General features: G+C 49.0%; 1 protein-coding gene across 7 annotated transcripts in view; it reads right to left on the bottom strand.

Annotated features, from left to right (window-relative positions):
* The window catches only part of LOC127000561 (pro-resilin-like), a 28,768-nt gene extending 13,495 nt beyond the window's left edge, over positions 1–15,273 (bottom strand). For 2 of the 7 annotated variants that reach the window (XM_050864370.1, XM_050864375.1), the window contains exons 1-3: positions 10,527–10,632; positions 10,162–10,302; positions 9,705–9,884 (exon numbers count right to left, since the gene is read on the bottom strand). In XM_050864370.1, coding sequence (XP_050720327.1) covers positions 9,705–9,884; positions 10,162–10,302; positions 10,527–10,538 — 333 coding nt within the window. In that variant the 5' untranslated portion in view covers positions 10,539–10,632. Of the gene's footprint in view, positions 1–3,580; positions 3,761–4,070; positions 4,212–4,575; positions 4,629–9,704; positions 9,885–10,161; positions 10,303–10,526; positions 10,633–14,192; positions 14,585–14,724; positions 14,866–15,241 lie in introns of those variants that run through there. The other 5 variants (XM_050864373.1, XM_050864377.1, XM_050864376.1 and 2 more) reach the window with 4 other exon arrangements.
* Positions 15,274–16,558: the final 1,285 nt, after the last annotated feature.

The following is a 16,558-nucleotide window of genomic DNA, read 5'->3' as shown; positions in this document are numbered from 1 at the left end:
CAGCCTCACTTCCTAATCTCAGTTCATTTTTTTTTCTTATCAGAACCCAAATCAATTTCTTTTATGATCTTTTTAACCCATTCAGTCTTTTTCCTCTGCATTTCAGCTTACGTATATCCACCTTTCAAGTTTCTCTCCCATCCCTACTCAGTTTTTCTACCCCCTTCTTGGCTAGCTATCCATTTCTCCTTTCACATTCAACAGACATGATATAATTTCTATTTCTGAGGTGTTCCAACTTTCCGCCAATCTGTCTCTGCCTCTTCCGTGCATTACACCACCCATAGCTCTATCATGTCGTGTCCTTGAGCCCAGCCATATTTTTAACCAGCCTTGGCCCGTCCCATAGCCCTGTCCAATGTGTCTTTCTGGCTCTCTGTCTCTGCCTCCTCGCACACCATGTAGGGCTTGCCACGATCAGCCCATCCATCGAGTATTGCAGTCTACACATCTTTAACCAGCAGCTTGTTCATACACTTTTCTTTCCTATGACTTCAACTCTTCTGGAACTAAATTCGAGCATGATCCAACACTCTTCCTTCTCACGATGTTCCAGCACTCTTTTCTACCTCTTCAACTCCTCTGAATCTAAACCTCTTAAAACATGTTCCAACACTCTTTTCTACGACTTCAATTCATCTGGACCAAAACCCTAAATCCTGCACCGTGTTCCAGCCCTTTTTTTTCCTATGACTTAACTTTCCTGGAACTAACCTCCTCAGAGCGTGTTGCAGCATTCTTCTTTCCTACGACTTGAACTCTTTTGGAACTAAACTCTAAACTAAAGAATGTTCCAACACTTTTTTTCTGCGACTTCAATTCATCTGGAACTTAACTCAATCATTTTCCAGCACTCTTCATTTTTTACTCTTTCTTTTTCTTTTTCTCATTCTTTTTACTCTTCTTTTTCATTCTTTGTTTTTTCTTTTCTCCTTTTCTTCTTTCTTTTTCAACCTCAATTAATGTGGAGCTTGACTTAATCATTTTCCAGCACTTTTAATTTTTACTCTCGCTTTCTTCTCCTAATTCTTCCTACTCTTCTATTTTATTCTTTCTTTTTTATTTTTTTGGGGGAACGAAACCCTTTTAGTCATATTCCAGCACGTTCTTTTTCGTCTGGAACTAAACCCTTAAACATGTTCTAACACTCTTCTTCCTTACGACTTCACCACTTCTGGAACTAAATTTGATCAGTCTTTCTCGGCATTTTTATTTCCGTAAGAGCAACAAGTTAAGGGTATTTCGTGTGTTATGTATTCTATGTTATTGTATCATTTTCTATTGTTTTGTAAGCTGTTGTACTGTATTGTGTTGTACTGCATTGTTTTGTATTGTATCATTGTCTTGTCTTGTATTGAATTGTTTTTGTATTGTTTAGCATTGTATTGCATCGTATTGTATGTTATTGTATTGTACTGTATTGTTTTGTATTGTATCATTGTCTTGTCTTGTATTGTTTTGTGTTGTTTTGTATTGTATTGTACTGCATCGTATTGTATGTTATTGTATTGTTTTGTCTTGTACTGTATTCTATTTCAGTGTATTGTTTTCTTTCGTCAGTGGTCCGCCTCGTTTTCTATAAGGCTAATCCGCAGCAAGGTTCAGAAGCTTGCCCTCAACATGTCACGAAGTCGCCTCATGCTCCTGTTGCGTCGGCCCACATTCACCCACTCTCTCCCTCCCTCCCTTCCTCCTTCCTCTCCCTCGTTCCCTCCCTCTTGTGTGCCCTTCTCTGTACCTAAGCCTCAGTCTGGAAACACTCCCTTCTCTTCTCTTCCTGTTCTCTTTTTTTCTTTTGTATATCTATCTCTTCACACACGTACACACACGAAGAGATAGATAAATTGAGATGTAGAAATATAGACAGATAGATAAATAAACAGATAGGGAAATTTAGAAAGAGGGAAAGATAGATTGGTGTATAGATAGCAAGAGGTAAGAAGATAGATGAATGTAGAGACAGACAGATAGCTCGATAGATAGATAGATAGACAGATAGATATTGTACGGCCCACACCTCAAATATGCAGTATAAAAAAGGAAACTAAACAACCAACAAGTAAATGCGAACTGCTGTGATCCATAAGTAGTAACCAAACACAGCAATTCACAACAATCATGGCAACTGACCCTAAACACACACACACACACACACACACACACACACACACACACACACACACATTATAAAGTATTGCGAATGGTGTTTCCCAGTGTGGTTAGTTATCCCCCTGCCCCCTCCCCCCTGCCCACTCCCCCCGAACAATCAAGTAGTTAAAACAGGTCGCGGTATATACTGAGTGGGGTTGGGGGGGGGGGGGGGTATGAAATCATCAGTTCAGTAAAGAAAATGTATTTTTATTTTATTTACTCGAGTACAAAAGTCGCTTCAGCCTGCTAACAGCCTTAGGGCTGCAAGTAATGAGCTTTGTAAGAAAATAATGATGGCGGTGACTCGTCGACGATAGCGATGGCGACAATAACCACGAGATGGAGGACTGGAAGAAGAAGAAAAAGAAGAAGAAGAAAGAGAGGGCATTGAGAGTACCCGGAGAAGAGTCCTGCGGGAGGTCGGCGTGCCCCACCTGCGGCACACAGGAGTGCCGACAAACTTCAGCCTGGAGGTGGACCTTCACACTGATGCACACCGAGCCGGAGTCTTGCAGCCAGGGCACACGTGGCCAGGGTTTGTTGGTCCGCTGACGGCCTCCTGCGTCACTTTGGCTCTTGCCATCGACAACTACCGGATGCGACTCACTGCCTGCACGAAGGCTGTGGACGGGGGACGGACGTTTGGTGTCGGCGGGAGTTGTGCAGTGTGACCACCACCGGGAAAGGGGTGTTATTCTACGTCTGAAACTTTCGTTACATTAGACTATTGAAGAACGTTACAGTAGTCTTCAAACTAAGCCTTGCGTCTGTGGCCACACACGGTCAAGATGGCTCCGTTTCCTTCTCTGACGCTTCAGTGGCACCTGATGTTTTCTTCCTCTTCAAGCGAAGAGCTGGGAGACCGTGATCTGATGGAAGCACCAAGGCAGTCTTGTTGTCCTGGGTGTAGGACCAGTCAGGGAGGAGCGGAGCATCTCATTGGTGACAACAGTTCCTGATGACAAGTGGCAAGAACAGTGAATCAACCAAGCCAAATCACTACCCATGTGTTTCTAGCCGCACATGGAGCCAGGTGGCTGCAAGGTAAACTACACAATGCTGGCCAGGCAAGCGAGACTGTGACCGCAAGCACCTCCTGCCTTGTGGCGGGTGACGAGGGGCAGGGCGGCGGTGGACGGGATACTGCAGGGGGTGCAGAGGAAAGGCTGCCAAGAACCGTGTTTCCGTTGGACGGGAAGGAATAGGAAAGTAAGGCATTTGGTGTGTTTTGCGTTTATTGCATGTTTGGAGCAGCAGCAGCAGCAGTGACCTATTTACAGGGATGGAAGGACGCGGGTATCGTCAGGCGTGGGTAGCATTACCCGTAGGCGGGGGTGGGGGTGCCATAGGTGGGGGTGGGGGGGCCGTAGGAGGGTCTTGGGGAGCCGTATCCCTGCTGGGGGTACTGAGCCTCGCCCTGGTAGGTGACCTGCGCCACGAAGCCGGAGTCGCCGTTGACGGTGTAGTCGACGCGCTGGAGGCGGCCGTCGGGCAGCTGCACGTAGTAGGAGCCCTGGGTGTCGTAGCCGTCGCGGGACTCCTGGTGGCCGTAGTCGTTGCTGGAGGGCGCATCGTTGACGGCCCAGTCAAACTGGTACTGGGGGCGTGACTGTTTGGGGGAGAGGCGGGCGGTGAGTGTGAGGCAAGATGACAAGTGTGTACATGTATAGGCCTCGGATAAGTCACAGGTGTGTACATGTACAGGCCTCGGACAAGTTACAGGTGTGTACATGTACAGGCCTTGTACAAGTCACAGGTGTGTACATGTACAGGCCTTGTACAAGTCACAGGTGTGTACATGTACAGGCCTTGTACAAGTCACAGGTGTGTACATGTACAGGCCTTGTTCAAGTCACAGGTGTGTACATGTACATGTGTTAAGTGTGGACACGTGTAAGGCTTGTGGCCAGGACACTCACCGTTTGCTGGGGCTGGCTGTAGGACGGGGCGGGGGTGCCGTAGGAGGGCCGTGGGGTGCCGTAGGTGGGCTGGGGTGTGGGCGGCCTGTAGGGCCTCTGGTCGGCGAGGGCGACGGCCACGAGGGCGGACACGAGGACGAGCTGCGGAAGAGGAAATAGTGAGGTGACGAGGGCGTGAACGGAGGCGTCTGTTGGGGGGTGTGGCCTTTGTGAGAAGATTGGGGGCGTGAGGGGACGTGTTGGTCTGGGGCGGTAATGACAAGACGTGGGGGTGGGAGGGTGGGGGGAGTGGCGAGGCACGAGCATATCGACACCAGACCTCAACCTCAAAAGTGAAGCAATATTAAAAGAAAGCAAATAAGTCTGCTATAAAACAATAAGGTCACGCCCCGCTCAGGAGGCTCATAAACATGCAGGTGGGGCCGATAAGAGGCTTTCCCACGCCCTCTGCCGGACAGGGCTGGAGGGGCTGAGGGGGGCTGTGTCGGGGGCGGGGAGCCAGTACCTTGAAGACCATGTTGGGGGCTGTGGTGCTTGAGGAACTGATGGCTGTTCTGTCGCTCCGGCTGGTTATATACTCTGGCGGGGGTGGTGGTGGTAGTGTTGATGGTGGTGGTGGTGGTGGTGGTGGTGGCGTCACGAGGGCCGATCTGAACAGTTGCTCATGACGGGAAAATACAGGGAGGAGGGAAGTGGAGGGAGGGGGAGGTGGATTTAAGGAGGAGTCGGGAGGAGGATTGTGAAGGAGAGATGGGTCACGGGAGGGGGGAAGAGTGAGAGAAAATGAGGGATTGAGGTAGGGAGGAAAGAAGAATGGATATAGGGAGAAGAAAAGGCGTGAATGAAAGAGGGAAGAAAGAACTGAAGGAGGGAGAAAAGAAGAAAATTAATGTATGGGGAGAGAGACGGGAGGGTAGTAAAGAGAGGGAAGGGGAAGGAAAGGGTGAGTCAGATGGAGGAGAGAGAGAGGATGGAAACAGAAAGAACATAAGGAGTCTGCAAGAAGTCGGAAGTCCTACACCTTCCCCTGCCTTTATATATTACTAAACTATTTTTGCATGCTCACATTGAATGTATTACTCCACAAATATAAACTGACCGTGAATTTTAAAGAGTATTAGTAGGAGATTGTATTATCCAACCTGCTGTAGACTATAATATAGTATATCAAACAGGATTACGTATTTGAAGGGGATTATCAATTACAACCCGATTGAATACCTTAGAAGATACATAATGAGGTATTAGAACGCGATTATATATCAGATCAGATTAATTATTATCAAGAGAATATAAGTAAAAATATCATGAGATTGTGTTCGTTGCCACTGATATTGATTCAGATTATTATTATCACCAAAAGTTGCAAAAAATATTACATGGAATAATTGAAGAAAATACAAACGAAGGCAAAAGCTCTCCCGGAGACAGTATGATGATAAGCAGATGTTTAGGGCGGCTCATTGTTCCCTACGCAACGAGGAGAGTAAAGGCGGCTATGGTGACAGTGTGATGATAATAATAAGAATAAAGATGATGAGAGTAATACTTTTTTACGGCAAAGGAAGCAGCCAAAGAGTAAACAGCAAAACAAAAGAAAACAAAATAGGCCCACTGAGCACTGCTAACATAAAAAAAGTATGATGTCAAGAGTAATAAAATAACAATGCTGATAGTACCAGGGTTGTCTGATTTAAATCAAGTTGATTTAGATAACTGATTAGAATCAATGATTTAAAAAAAAAAGTGATTTAAATCAAAATTTATATGATTTGATTTTTTTAATGTCATTGATTTTAATCTTGACCTTATTACTGAGCAACAACATAGAATGAAGAAATAAACAAAGAAAACACTCTCTAACTTTGATATCAATACATTCCTTGTCAGCCTCTTATAATTTTTACCTGAGCTGGTTAGTTCATAATATATATCCTCCGTCAGCCACACCTGGTCCGCCCAGTGTCCTGGGGCAGAACAAGACACTGACCACCTATCTGACGTTATTTTGCTGAGGCAGAGCGATGGTTTTAAAAGTATTTTACAACATGAACCACATGTTCTTTTATGTTGCCAATTTCCAAACCATGAGCCAATACATTTAGAATGTGTGCAGGGCAACCATGGGTTAGCAACTTGAGTTCATTTGCTTGTTGTAACTGTTTTCTCATCTTGTTGACATGGCTGCATTAGATGCTTAAGTCTGTCCTCATTTATCAGATTTCTCACCCCTTGGATTTATTTTATGCCTCCATGGTTTAGTGGTTAGCGTGCCTTGCTATGAACCCGCGCCCTCGGTTCGAATCTCGACCTGGGCAGTCAGCGTGCCGCTCACCCAGCTGCTCATCCTCCCTCTCGGGCTGGTCGATAAATGGGTACCTGGGGAAACCTGGGGAAGGTAAGCTGTTTTAACCCGGATGTCACGCTGACCTTGTCCCGGGGTGATGGGTCACGGGCCAGTGCCAAGGAGATGAGCACTGCGGCCACGCGCAGTTGTAACGTATGCCCCCATCTTTACTCATTTGGTTGGTTGCAGCCAATTGGTAGTGCAGGCAACTTATATAGTGCCACCATCCTAAACCATCCATTCTAATCGAGTAGAATAAAAAGAATGCATAAAACGTCTCTTAGTTTGTTATGTTGTGTGTAAAAAGAAGCAAACGTTAACAGGCATTCATCTTTGTTCTTGTGGATATCATTCTATTTATTTTTATTGATTTTATCTTCCTGTTCTTCCTGTTCTTGTTCTTATTTTTCTTCTTGTTCCCGTTCTTTTTGTTGTTGCTCTTCTTTTTCCAGTTCTTGTTCTACTTGTTCTTGTTCTTTTTACTTTCATCTCTGTTGCCATTATTACTTCTCTTTGGGCGGGGACTCTGCTTCTTCCCTCTCACAAGTCAGGACACTTTCCCCGTCAGCAGCCCCGCCCCTGAGCTGTGTCCTGCCCCGCCCCGCTTAACAGCCCCACTCTCCTCTCCATCACCTAGAACTACTATCCTGCCCTGACGCTATGTATCATCCCATCCTCATCCTTATCCTCATCCATCCCAGCCAGTACTCGAAGTCCCCGCCCCACCCCTCAACCCCGCCCAGCCCCTCAGCCCCGCCACGCCCCACCCCTGCAATAGCGAGTCGTTGTCTGAAGGAAATGTGTTGCCTGTGGGAATTAGTGAGAGTGGCGGCGATGGCTTGGAGGCTCATCCGACCGCACTCTTGCACGGTGAAGGCCGTGGACCCCCCCTCCGTGACCTCCTTACCTGAACTCCCTCCCTGTTACACCCCTGCCCACAGTCCCCCTGCTACCCTCTTTCCGTTATTTAGCGTGTTCAGAAGTAAGATAATATAGTGTTTTCGGGACGGACTTGAGGAACGGATGTAGGTGAAAATAATAAAGGTGGACATTTTTATTATATCACGGTGACGAAGCTGCGACCTTTACTTTGTGGGAGGCTTGGGAACTACTTTATTATTTTATTACTTATTCTATTCTTATGTTCTTAACCAAGCTTGACCATCGTCTTCCGGCATCATGTTTTGCCTTTAAACTCACACTAATTATCGGATCGCGGCATCTTTCCTCGTACACTCCTTCACCCTAGCTTGACTTTTATTTTTAGAGTAAAAGCGTCAGCTCAGAGGCATAAATAAGCATAAAAAAGCCCAGTAATCACCGCTCCTATGAAATAAAGTTAAAAATGAGTGACTTATTTTGCGTACGGTAGAGCAAAGAAAAACTTGTCTTGTCGCCAAAAAGATATCATGCGTCATTTTGTGGAAACTCTCACGGCTTTCATTATTATTGTTATTTTTTGTAATGTTATTGATAAATGGTGTTCGCCGATAGTGAAATCTTGTAGCTCTGGAGTCGTTTTGTAATATTGCGTCCTACTAACTCGTAAATGTTTCCTGTACAGCAGTTTGCGTTGAAATTTGTTGATCGTTGATGAGAAACGCGAAGGTCATGTTTGTTGTTCTCTGTTAAACTTTCTTGTTCTTTTTTTGTTCTTGCTCTTGTTTTTGTTCCTTGTTCATCCTCGTCTTCGTTTTCTTCTCTTTCATTTTTTTTGTCACTATATATATATATATATATATATATATATATATATATATATATATATATATATATATATATATATATATATATATATATATATATATATATATATATATATATATATATATATATATATATATATATATATATATATATATATATATATATATATATATATATATATATATATATATATATATATATATATATATATATATATATATATATATATGTATACGTATTATCATGTATATGTGAATGTATGACTGTGTGTGTCAGTATCACGCCTCAGGATGTTTAAAAACACGTCGGTGCTTGTGGCCGTGAGAACAGATGCTTGGCTGACACTACATCAGCAAATGATGACAAATCATCCCAAGTCAGCTCCGGAAGGATCATAGTTCCGGGAAGGAGCCACGCACATAAATACCTTTCGCCCGAGCTACCAGGGGAGACGAAGACGGGCGAGGGCACGGAACACAAGGTCCGCTCTGGGTGTGCTACTTATCTTTCGTGCGATCGCTCACATAAACTTGTAACTATTGTGTAAAATTGTCAATACCATTTTGATACTAAAAGCCACACACCTTTTAATGTCCCTGTGAGAGAGAGAACTAAAGTGAACTAAACTGAACTTGTAACGGCTCCGCTCGGCCACACATCATCTACCTCACTTAACTAAAGGCTGTTGTGTTATCACCACCTACTACAGTCAACTTGTGAAGCAGGCCGCGGTAACACCGGCCCTGTAACGAGTGATATAACAGCTCGCGCCTTAAACTTACACTTAACAGGAACCACCTTAAAAATAACAAAAAAGGTATAACAACTGTCAACGTCCTCGCCAACTTGCATTTTTTTTTTTTTTTTTAAAGAATATGTGAATGAATGAGTTGATGAGTAAATGAATGAATGATTGAATACATTGACTGACTGGACGAATATATGCATGAGTAAATGAGTGACTTAATGAATGCATGAATGCGTCAGCCTTGAGGGTTTAATGCGTCCAAGCTCCAAGGTCACAGGGTGGCGGGGTGGGCGGGTGATATGACGGTGCTGGGGCTGGCTGGGGCTGGGGCTGGCTGGGGCTGGGGCTGGCTGCCGGGTGAGCCGCGTGGGGGAAGCCGAGCGTCGCGCCGCAGCCTGCGTGGAGCCAGACACAGACAGCAGGAATGTTGTGGGAACCCCCCGAGGCAGGTGTGTTGCGAGGAGCAAGGGGCGGGGGCGTGGCGGGGCGGGGCGTGTTCGGGGCGGAACTTGTCTGTGGTGGTCAGTGAACGGCTGTTGACCCGTAAGGTGGTGAGAGTTGTGCTCGTGACCGCAGGGCGAGGTGGGGTGGGAGAGGCTTTATATTTTGTCGTTATCTTTTATTGCATATTAAGAGCGGCAGCAACAGTGACCTATTTACAATAACGTAAGGACGCGGGCATCGTCAGGCGTGGGCGGCATTACCCGTAGGCGGGGGTGGGGGTGCCGTAGGTGGGGGCGGGGGTGCCGTAGGTGGGGACGGGGGGGCCGTAGGAGGGTCTTGGGGAGCCGTATCCCTGCTGGGGGTACTGAGCCTCGCCCTGGTAGGTGACCTGCGCCACGAAGCCGGAGTCGCCGTTGACGGTGTAGTCGACGCGCTGGAGGCGGCCGTCGGGCAGCTGCACGTAGTAGGAGCCCTGGGTGTCGTAGCCGTCGCGGGACTCCTGGTGGCCGTAGTCGTTGCCGGAGGGCGCGTCGTTGACGGCCCAGTCAAACTGGTACTGGGGGCGTGACTGTTGGGGGGGAAGAGAGGGGTGCGGTGAGTGTTGGGCTAGATGACAGGTGTGTACATGTACAGGCCTTGTACAAGTCACAGGTGTGTACATGTACAGGCCTTGTACAAGTCACAGGTGTGTACATGTACAGGCCTTGTACAAGTCACAGGTGTGTACATGTACAGGCCTTGTACAAGTCACAGGTGTGTACATGTACAGGCCTTGTACAAGTCTTGTGTGGAGACAAATAATGACAGGTGTCTAAACGTGTAAATCTCGTGGCCAGGACACTCACCGTCTGCTGGGGCTGGCTGTAGGACGGGGCGGGGGCGCCGTAGGTGGGCTGGGGGGTGCCGTAGGTGGGCTGGGGGGTGGGTGGCCTGTAGGGCCTCTGGTCGGCGAGGGTGGCGGCCACGAGGGCGGACACGATGAAAAGCTGCACAGTAAGAAGAGTTAATGAGGGTCACTTGTGAAGGATGCTTTTTATTATTGGTACTGGAGGGACTTGGGGGGTGATGGGTATACCGTCGTGGGGTGTGGGGTGAACCTGTGGGGGGCATATTCATGGGGCTTTGTGTGTGTGTGTGTGTGTGTGTGTGTGTGTGTGTGTGTGTGTGTGTGTGTGTGTGTGTGTGTGTGTGAGGGTTGGACAGCCACTACCTTGAGGGCCATGTCGGAGGTCTGTGGGCGTTGGACTGCTGACTGTTCTTCCTCAGCGGCCTCTTATATAGTGATGGCGACGGCGGCGAGGCTGACGTCACGAGGGCCAGGAGGGAAAGCAGAAGAGTTATTTTCAATACGCAGTGAAGGAAAACAGGGAGGAGTCAGAGTGAGGGAGGGGTGGAGGGGGAGGTGTGAAGCAACGAGGAAAGAGGTGACAGCGGAGGGCGGGGGCGTCGCGGCCTTGAGATGGGCCGCCGCGAGGTGAGGAGGAGTCGCCCTAGTTTTCCTGGTGGTGGGTGACGCATCTCTGGTCCTTCTTGGCTCAACCCATGCTTCCGTGTACTGCCTGACCCTCAGCTCCTGCCCTCGATTCTTAAGCCCCTTCACACTGTGCCGACTCTGGGCCACGACAACCCAGCGGCTCGGGGTACACGAGGTCTGGGGTGTGAAATGTTGATGTGTAAGGGTCGCACATTGTCGGAAAGATTTCTAGAAACGATCCCCTGATGCTGACTTGGCACAGTGTGAAGGGGGCCCAAAGGTCGCGGTGTTGTCTTGGCCCAGAGTCGGCACAGTGTGAAGGGGTCCCAAAGGTCGCTGTGTTGTCGTGACCCAGAGTCGGCACAGTGTGAAGGGGTCCCAAAGGTCGCTGTGTTGTCGTGACCCAGAGTCGGCACAGTGTGAAGGGGTCCCAAAGGTCGCGGTGTTGTCTTGGCCCAGAGTCGGCACAGTGTGAAGGGGGCCCAAAGGTCGCGGTGTTGTCGTGGTCCAGAGTCGGCACAGTGTGAAGGGGGCCCAAAGGTCGCTGTGTTGTCGTGACCCAGAGTCGGCACAGTGTGAAGGGGGCCCAAAGGTCGCTGTGTTGTCGTGGCCCAGAGTCGGCACAGTGTGAAGGGGTCCCAAAGGTCGCTGTGTTGTCGTGGCCCAGAGTCGGCACAGTGTGAAGGGGTCCCAAAGGTCGCTGTGTTGTCGTGACCCAGAGTCGGCACAGTGTGAAGGGGTCCCAAAGGTCGCTGTGTTGTCGTGACCCAGAGTCGGCACATTGTCAAGGGGTCCCAAAGGTCGCTGTGTTGTCGTGGTCCAGAGTCGGCACAGTGTGAAGGGGTCCCAGAGGTCGCTGTGTTGTCGTGGTCCAGAGTCGGCACAGTGTCAAGGGGTCCCAAAGGTCGCTGTGTTGTCGTGGCCCAGAGTCGGCACAGTGTGAAGGGGTCCCAAAGGTCGCTGTGTTGTCGTGACCCAGAGTCGGCACAGTGTGAAGGGGTCCCAAAGGTCGCTGTGTTGTCGTGACCCAGAGTCGGCACATTGTCAAGGGGTCCCAAAGGTCGCTGTGTTGTCGTGGTCCAGAGTCGGCACAGTGTCAAGGGGTCCCAAGGGTCGCTGTGTTGTCGTGGCCCAGAGTCGGCACAATGTGAAGGGGTCCCAAGGGTCGCTGTGTTGTCGTGGCCCAGAGTCGGCACAGTGTGAAGGGGGCCCAAAGGTCGCTGTGTTGTCGTGGCCCAGTGTCGGCACAGTGTGAAGGGGGCCTAAAGGTCGTTTTGTTGTCGTGGCCCAGAGTCTTCACAGTGTGAAGGGGGCCCAAAGGTCGTTGTGTTGTCGTGGCCCAGAGTCGGAGCCAGAGTATTGTATGTTATTGTATCATATTGTATTGTATTGTTTAGTATTTTATTGCATCGTATTGTATGTTATTGTATTGTACTGTATTGTTTTGTATTGTATCATTGTCTTGCCTTGTATTTTACTGCTTTTGTATTGGTTAGTATTGTATTGTACTGCATCGTATTGTATGTTATTGTATTGTTTTGTCTTTTACTGTATTCTATTTCAGTGTATTGTTTTCTTTCGTCAGTGGTCCGCCTCGTTTTCTATAACGCTAATCCGCAGCGAGGTCCAGAAGCTTGCCCTCAACATGTCACGAAGTCGCCTCATGCTCCTGTTGCGTCGGCCCACATTCACCCACTCTCTCCCTCCCTCCCTTCCTCCTTCCTCTCCCTCGTTCTCTCTCTCTCTCTCTCTCTCTCTCTCTCTCTCTCTCTCTCTCTCTCTCTCTCTCTCTCTCTCTCTCTCTCTCTCTCTCTCTCTCTCTTCACACACGTACATACACGGAAAGATAGATAAATAGAGATGTAGAAATATAGACAGATAGATAAATAAACAGATAGGGAAATTTGGAAAGAGGGAAAGATAGATTGGTGTATAGATAGCAAGAGGTAAAAAGATAGATGAATGTAGAGACAGACAGACAGATAGATAAATATTGTACCGACCACACCTTTAATATTCACTATAAAAAAAAAATAAACAACCATCAAGTAAATGCGAACAGCTGTGATCCATAAGTAGTAACCAAACACAACAATTCACAACAATCATGGCAACTGACTCCATACACACACACACACACACACACACACACACACAGACACACACACACACACACATTACAGAGTATTGTGAATGGTGTTTCCCAGTGTGGTTAGTTATCTCCCTCCCCCCTGCCCCCTCCCTCTCCCCCCGAACAATCGAGTAGTTAAAACAGGTCGCGGTGCATACTGAGGGGTCGGCGGGGGGGGGGGGGGGTATGAAATCATCAGTTCGGTAAAGAAAATGTATTTTTATTTTTTATACTCACGAGCACAAAAGTCGCTTCAGCCTGCCAACAGCCTCAGGGCTGCAAGTAATGAGCTTTGTAAGAAAAGAATGATGACGATGACTCGTCGACGATAGCGACGGCGACGATAACCACGAGATGGATGACTGGAAGAAGAAGAAGAAGAAGAAGAAGAGGAAGAAGAAGAAGAAAAAGATGATGGTGATGATGAAGAAAGAGAGGGCATGGAGAGTACCCGGAGAAGAGTCCTGCGGGAGGTCGGCGCGCCCCACCTGCGGCACACAGGAGTGCCGACAAACTTCAGCCTGGAGGTGGACCTTCACACTGATGCACACCGAGCCGGAGTCTTGCAGCCAGGGCACACGTGGCCAGGGTTTGTTGGTCCGCTGACGGCCTCCTGCGTCACTTTGGCTCTTGCCATCGACAACTACCGGATGCGAATCACTGCCTGCACGAAGGCTGTGGACGGGGGACGGACGCTTGGTGTCGGCGGGAGGTGTGCAGTGTGACCACCACCTGGAAAGGTGTGTTATTCTACGTCTGAAACTTTCGTTACATTATACTACTGAAGAACGTTACAGTAGTCTTCAAACTAAGCCTGGCGTCTGTGGCCACACACAGTCAAGATGGCTCTGTTTCCTTCTCTGACGCTTCAGCGGCACCTGATGTTTTCTTCCTCTTCAAGCGAAGAGCTGGGAGACCGTGATCTGATGGAAGCACAAAGGCAGTCTTGTTGTCCTGGGTGTAGGATCAGTCAGGGAGGAGCGGAGCATCTCATTGGTGACAACAGTTCCTGATGACAAGTGGCAAGAACAGTGAATCAACCAAGCCAAATCGCTACCCATGTATTTCTAGCCGCACATGGAGCCAGGTGGCTGCAAGGTAAACTACACAATGCTGGCCAGGCAAGCGAGACTGTGACCGCAGGCAGCTCCTGCCTTGTGGCGGGTGACGAGGGGCAGGGCGGCGGTAGACGGGGCACTGCAGGGGGTGCATAGGAAAGGCTGCCAAGAACCGTGTTTCCGGTGGACGGGAAGGAATAGGAAAGTAATGCATTTGGTGTGTCTTGCGTTTATTGCATGTTTGGAGCAGCAGCAGCAGCAGTGACCTATTTACAGGGATGGAAGGACGCGGGCATCGTCAGGCGTGGGCGGCATTACCCGTAGGCGGGGGTGGGGGTGCCGTAGGTGGGGGCGGGGGGGCCGTAGGAGGGTCTTGGGGAGCCGTATCCCTGCTGGGGGTACTGAGCCTCGCCCTGGTAGGTGACCTGCGCCACGAAGCCGGAGTCGCCGTTGACGGTGTAGTCGACGCGCTGGAGGCGGCCGTCGGGCAGCTGCACGTAGTAGGAGCCCTGGGTGTCGTAGCCGTCGCGGGACTCCTGGTGGCCGTAGTCGTTGCCGGAGGGCGCGTCGTTGACGGCCCATTCAAACTGGTACTGGGGGCGTGACTTTTGGGGGAGAGGGGGGGTGAGTGTGGGGCGAGATGACAGGTGTGTACATGTACAGGCCTTGTAGTACAAGTCACAGGTGTATACATGTATATATGTTAAGCGTGTATACCTGTAAGATTTGTGGCTAAGACACTCACCGTCTGTTGGGGCTGGCTGTAGGACGGGGCGGGGGTGCCGTAGGAGGGCCGTGGGGTGCCGTAGGTGGGCTGGGGGGTGGGCGGCCTGTAGGGCCTCTGGTCGGCGAGGGCGACAGCCACGAGGGCGGACACGAGGACGAGCTGTGGATGAGGAAATAGTGAGGTGACGGGGGCGTGAACGGAGGCGTCTGTTGGGGGGTGAGGCCTTTGTGAGAAGATTGGGGGCGTGAGGGGACGTGTTGGTCTGGGGCGGCAATGAGAAGACATGGGGTGGGAGGGTGGGGGGAGTGGCGAGGCATGAGCATATCGACACCAGACCTCAACCTCAAAAGTGAATCAATATTAAAAGAAAACAAATATGTCAGGTACAAAACAATAAGGTCACGCCCCGCTCAGGAGGCTCATAAACATGCAAGTGGGGGCCGATACGAGGCTTTCCCACGCCCTCTGCCGGACAGGGCTGGAGGGGCTGAGGGGGGCAGGTGTGGGTGCTGCGTGGGGGGCGGGGAGCCAGTACCTTGAAGACCATCTTGGGTGCTGTGGTGCTTGAGGAACTGATGGCTGTTCTGTCGCTCCGGCTGGTTATATACTCTGGCGGCGGTGGTGGTGGTGGTGGTGGTGGTAGTGATGGTGGTGGTGGTGGCGTCACGTGGGCGGAGCTGAACAGTTGCTCATGACGGGAAAATACAGGGAGGAGGGAAGTGAAGGGAGGGGGAGGTGGACTTAGGGAGGAGTCGGGAGGAAGAGTGTGGAGGAGAGATGGGTCACGGGAGGAGGAAAGAGTGAGAGGAAATGAGAGATTGAGGTAGGGAGGAAAGAAGAATGGATATAGGGAGAAGAAAAGGCGTGAATGAAAGAGGGAAGAAAGAACTGAAGGAGGGAGAAAAGAAGAAAATTAATGTATGGGGAGAGAGACGGGAGGGTAGTAAAGAGAGGGAAGGGGAAGGAAAGGGTAAGTCAGATGGAGGAGAGAGAGAGGATGAAAACAGAAAGAACATAAGTAGTCTGCAAGATGTCGGAAATCCTACACAAGCATCTGTAAATCCAACCTTACCCACCATCTACCTATCTTGCCTATCCATGAAGTTATCCAACCTTTTCTTGAAGTCATCTCTGTTCCTCCCATCCACTACTCCTGGTAAACAAATTCTTACTTGTGTCTATGTGGAGTCTCAATGAACTTATCTAACCTTTTCTTGAAGTCATCTCTGTTCCTCCCATCCACTACTCTTGGTAAACTAATTCTTACTTGTGTCTATGTGGAGTCTCAGTGTATCTAACTTAAACCCATTGCTACGTGTCCTGTTTGTCTCTCTTACCACCAAAACCTTATTGACATCTCCCTTATTAAAGCCCTTCATCCAATCACAACCTCCAGTAAAGTGTCCTTGCCCCCTTCGCCTTCCAAGAGAATGCAGGTTTAAACATTTAAGCCAATCCTTATACGTGACGTTTCTGAATTTGTGAATCATCTTTGTCACCCTCCTCTGCACAGATTATAAGGGAGGAGGCGTGAAGAAGAGAGAGTTTGAGAGGGGGGAAGGGAGGAGGTGTGAAGGAGATAAAGGGAAGGAAAGAGGAAAGGAGAAAATTATTGCATGAAAAGAGGGAAAGGGAGAGAAGAGGAGAGAGGAGATGAAGGAGGCTTGAAGAAGAGGAGAGAGAGGGGGCGTGTAAAGAAGAGATAAAAGAGAAAGAGGAAAGGAGGAAATTGATGTATAGTAAGAGGAATATGGCCCAAAGAGGAGAGGGAAAGGGGGCAGTGAATGGAAGGAAGGAAGAGAGATGTGTCACAAAGAGAGAGGGAAGGAAAGAGATAAGGAGGAAATTAATA

This window comes from Eriocheir sinensis, chromosome 19 (genome assembly GCF_024679095.1).
Source record: "Eriocheir sinensis breed Jianghai 21 chromosome 19, ASM2467909v1, whole genome shotgun sequence".
NCBI classification, from domain to species: domain Eukaryota; kingdom Metazoa; phylum Arthropoda; class Malacostraca; order Decapoda; family Varunidae; genus Eriocheir; species Eriocheir sinensis.
Note: the sequence above shows the minus strand (reverse complement) of the source record. Positions and strands in the feature narration are given on the sequence as shown.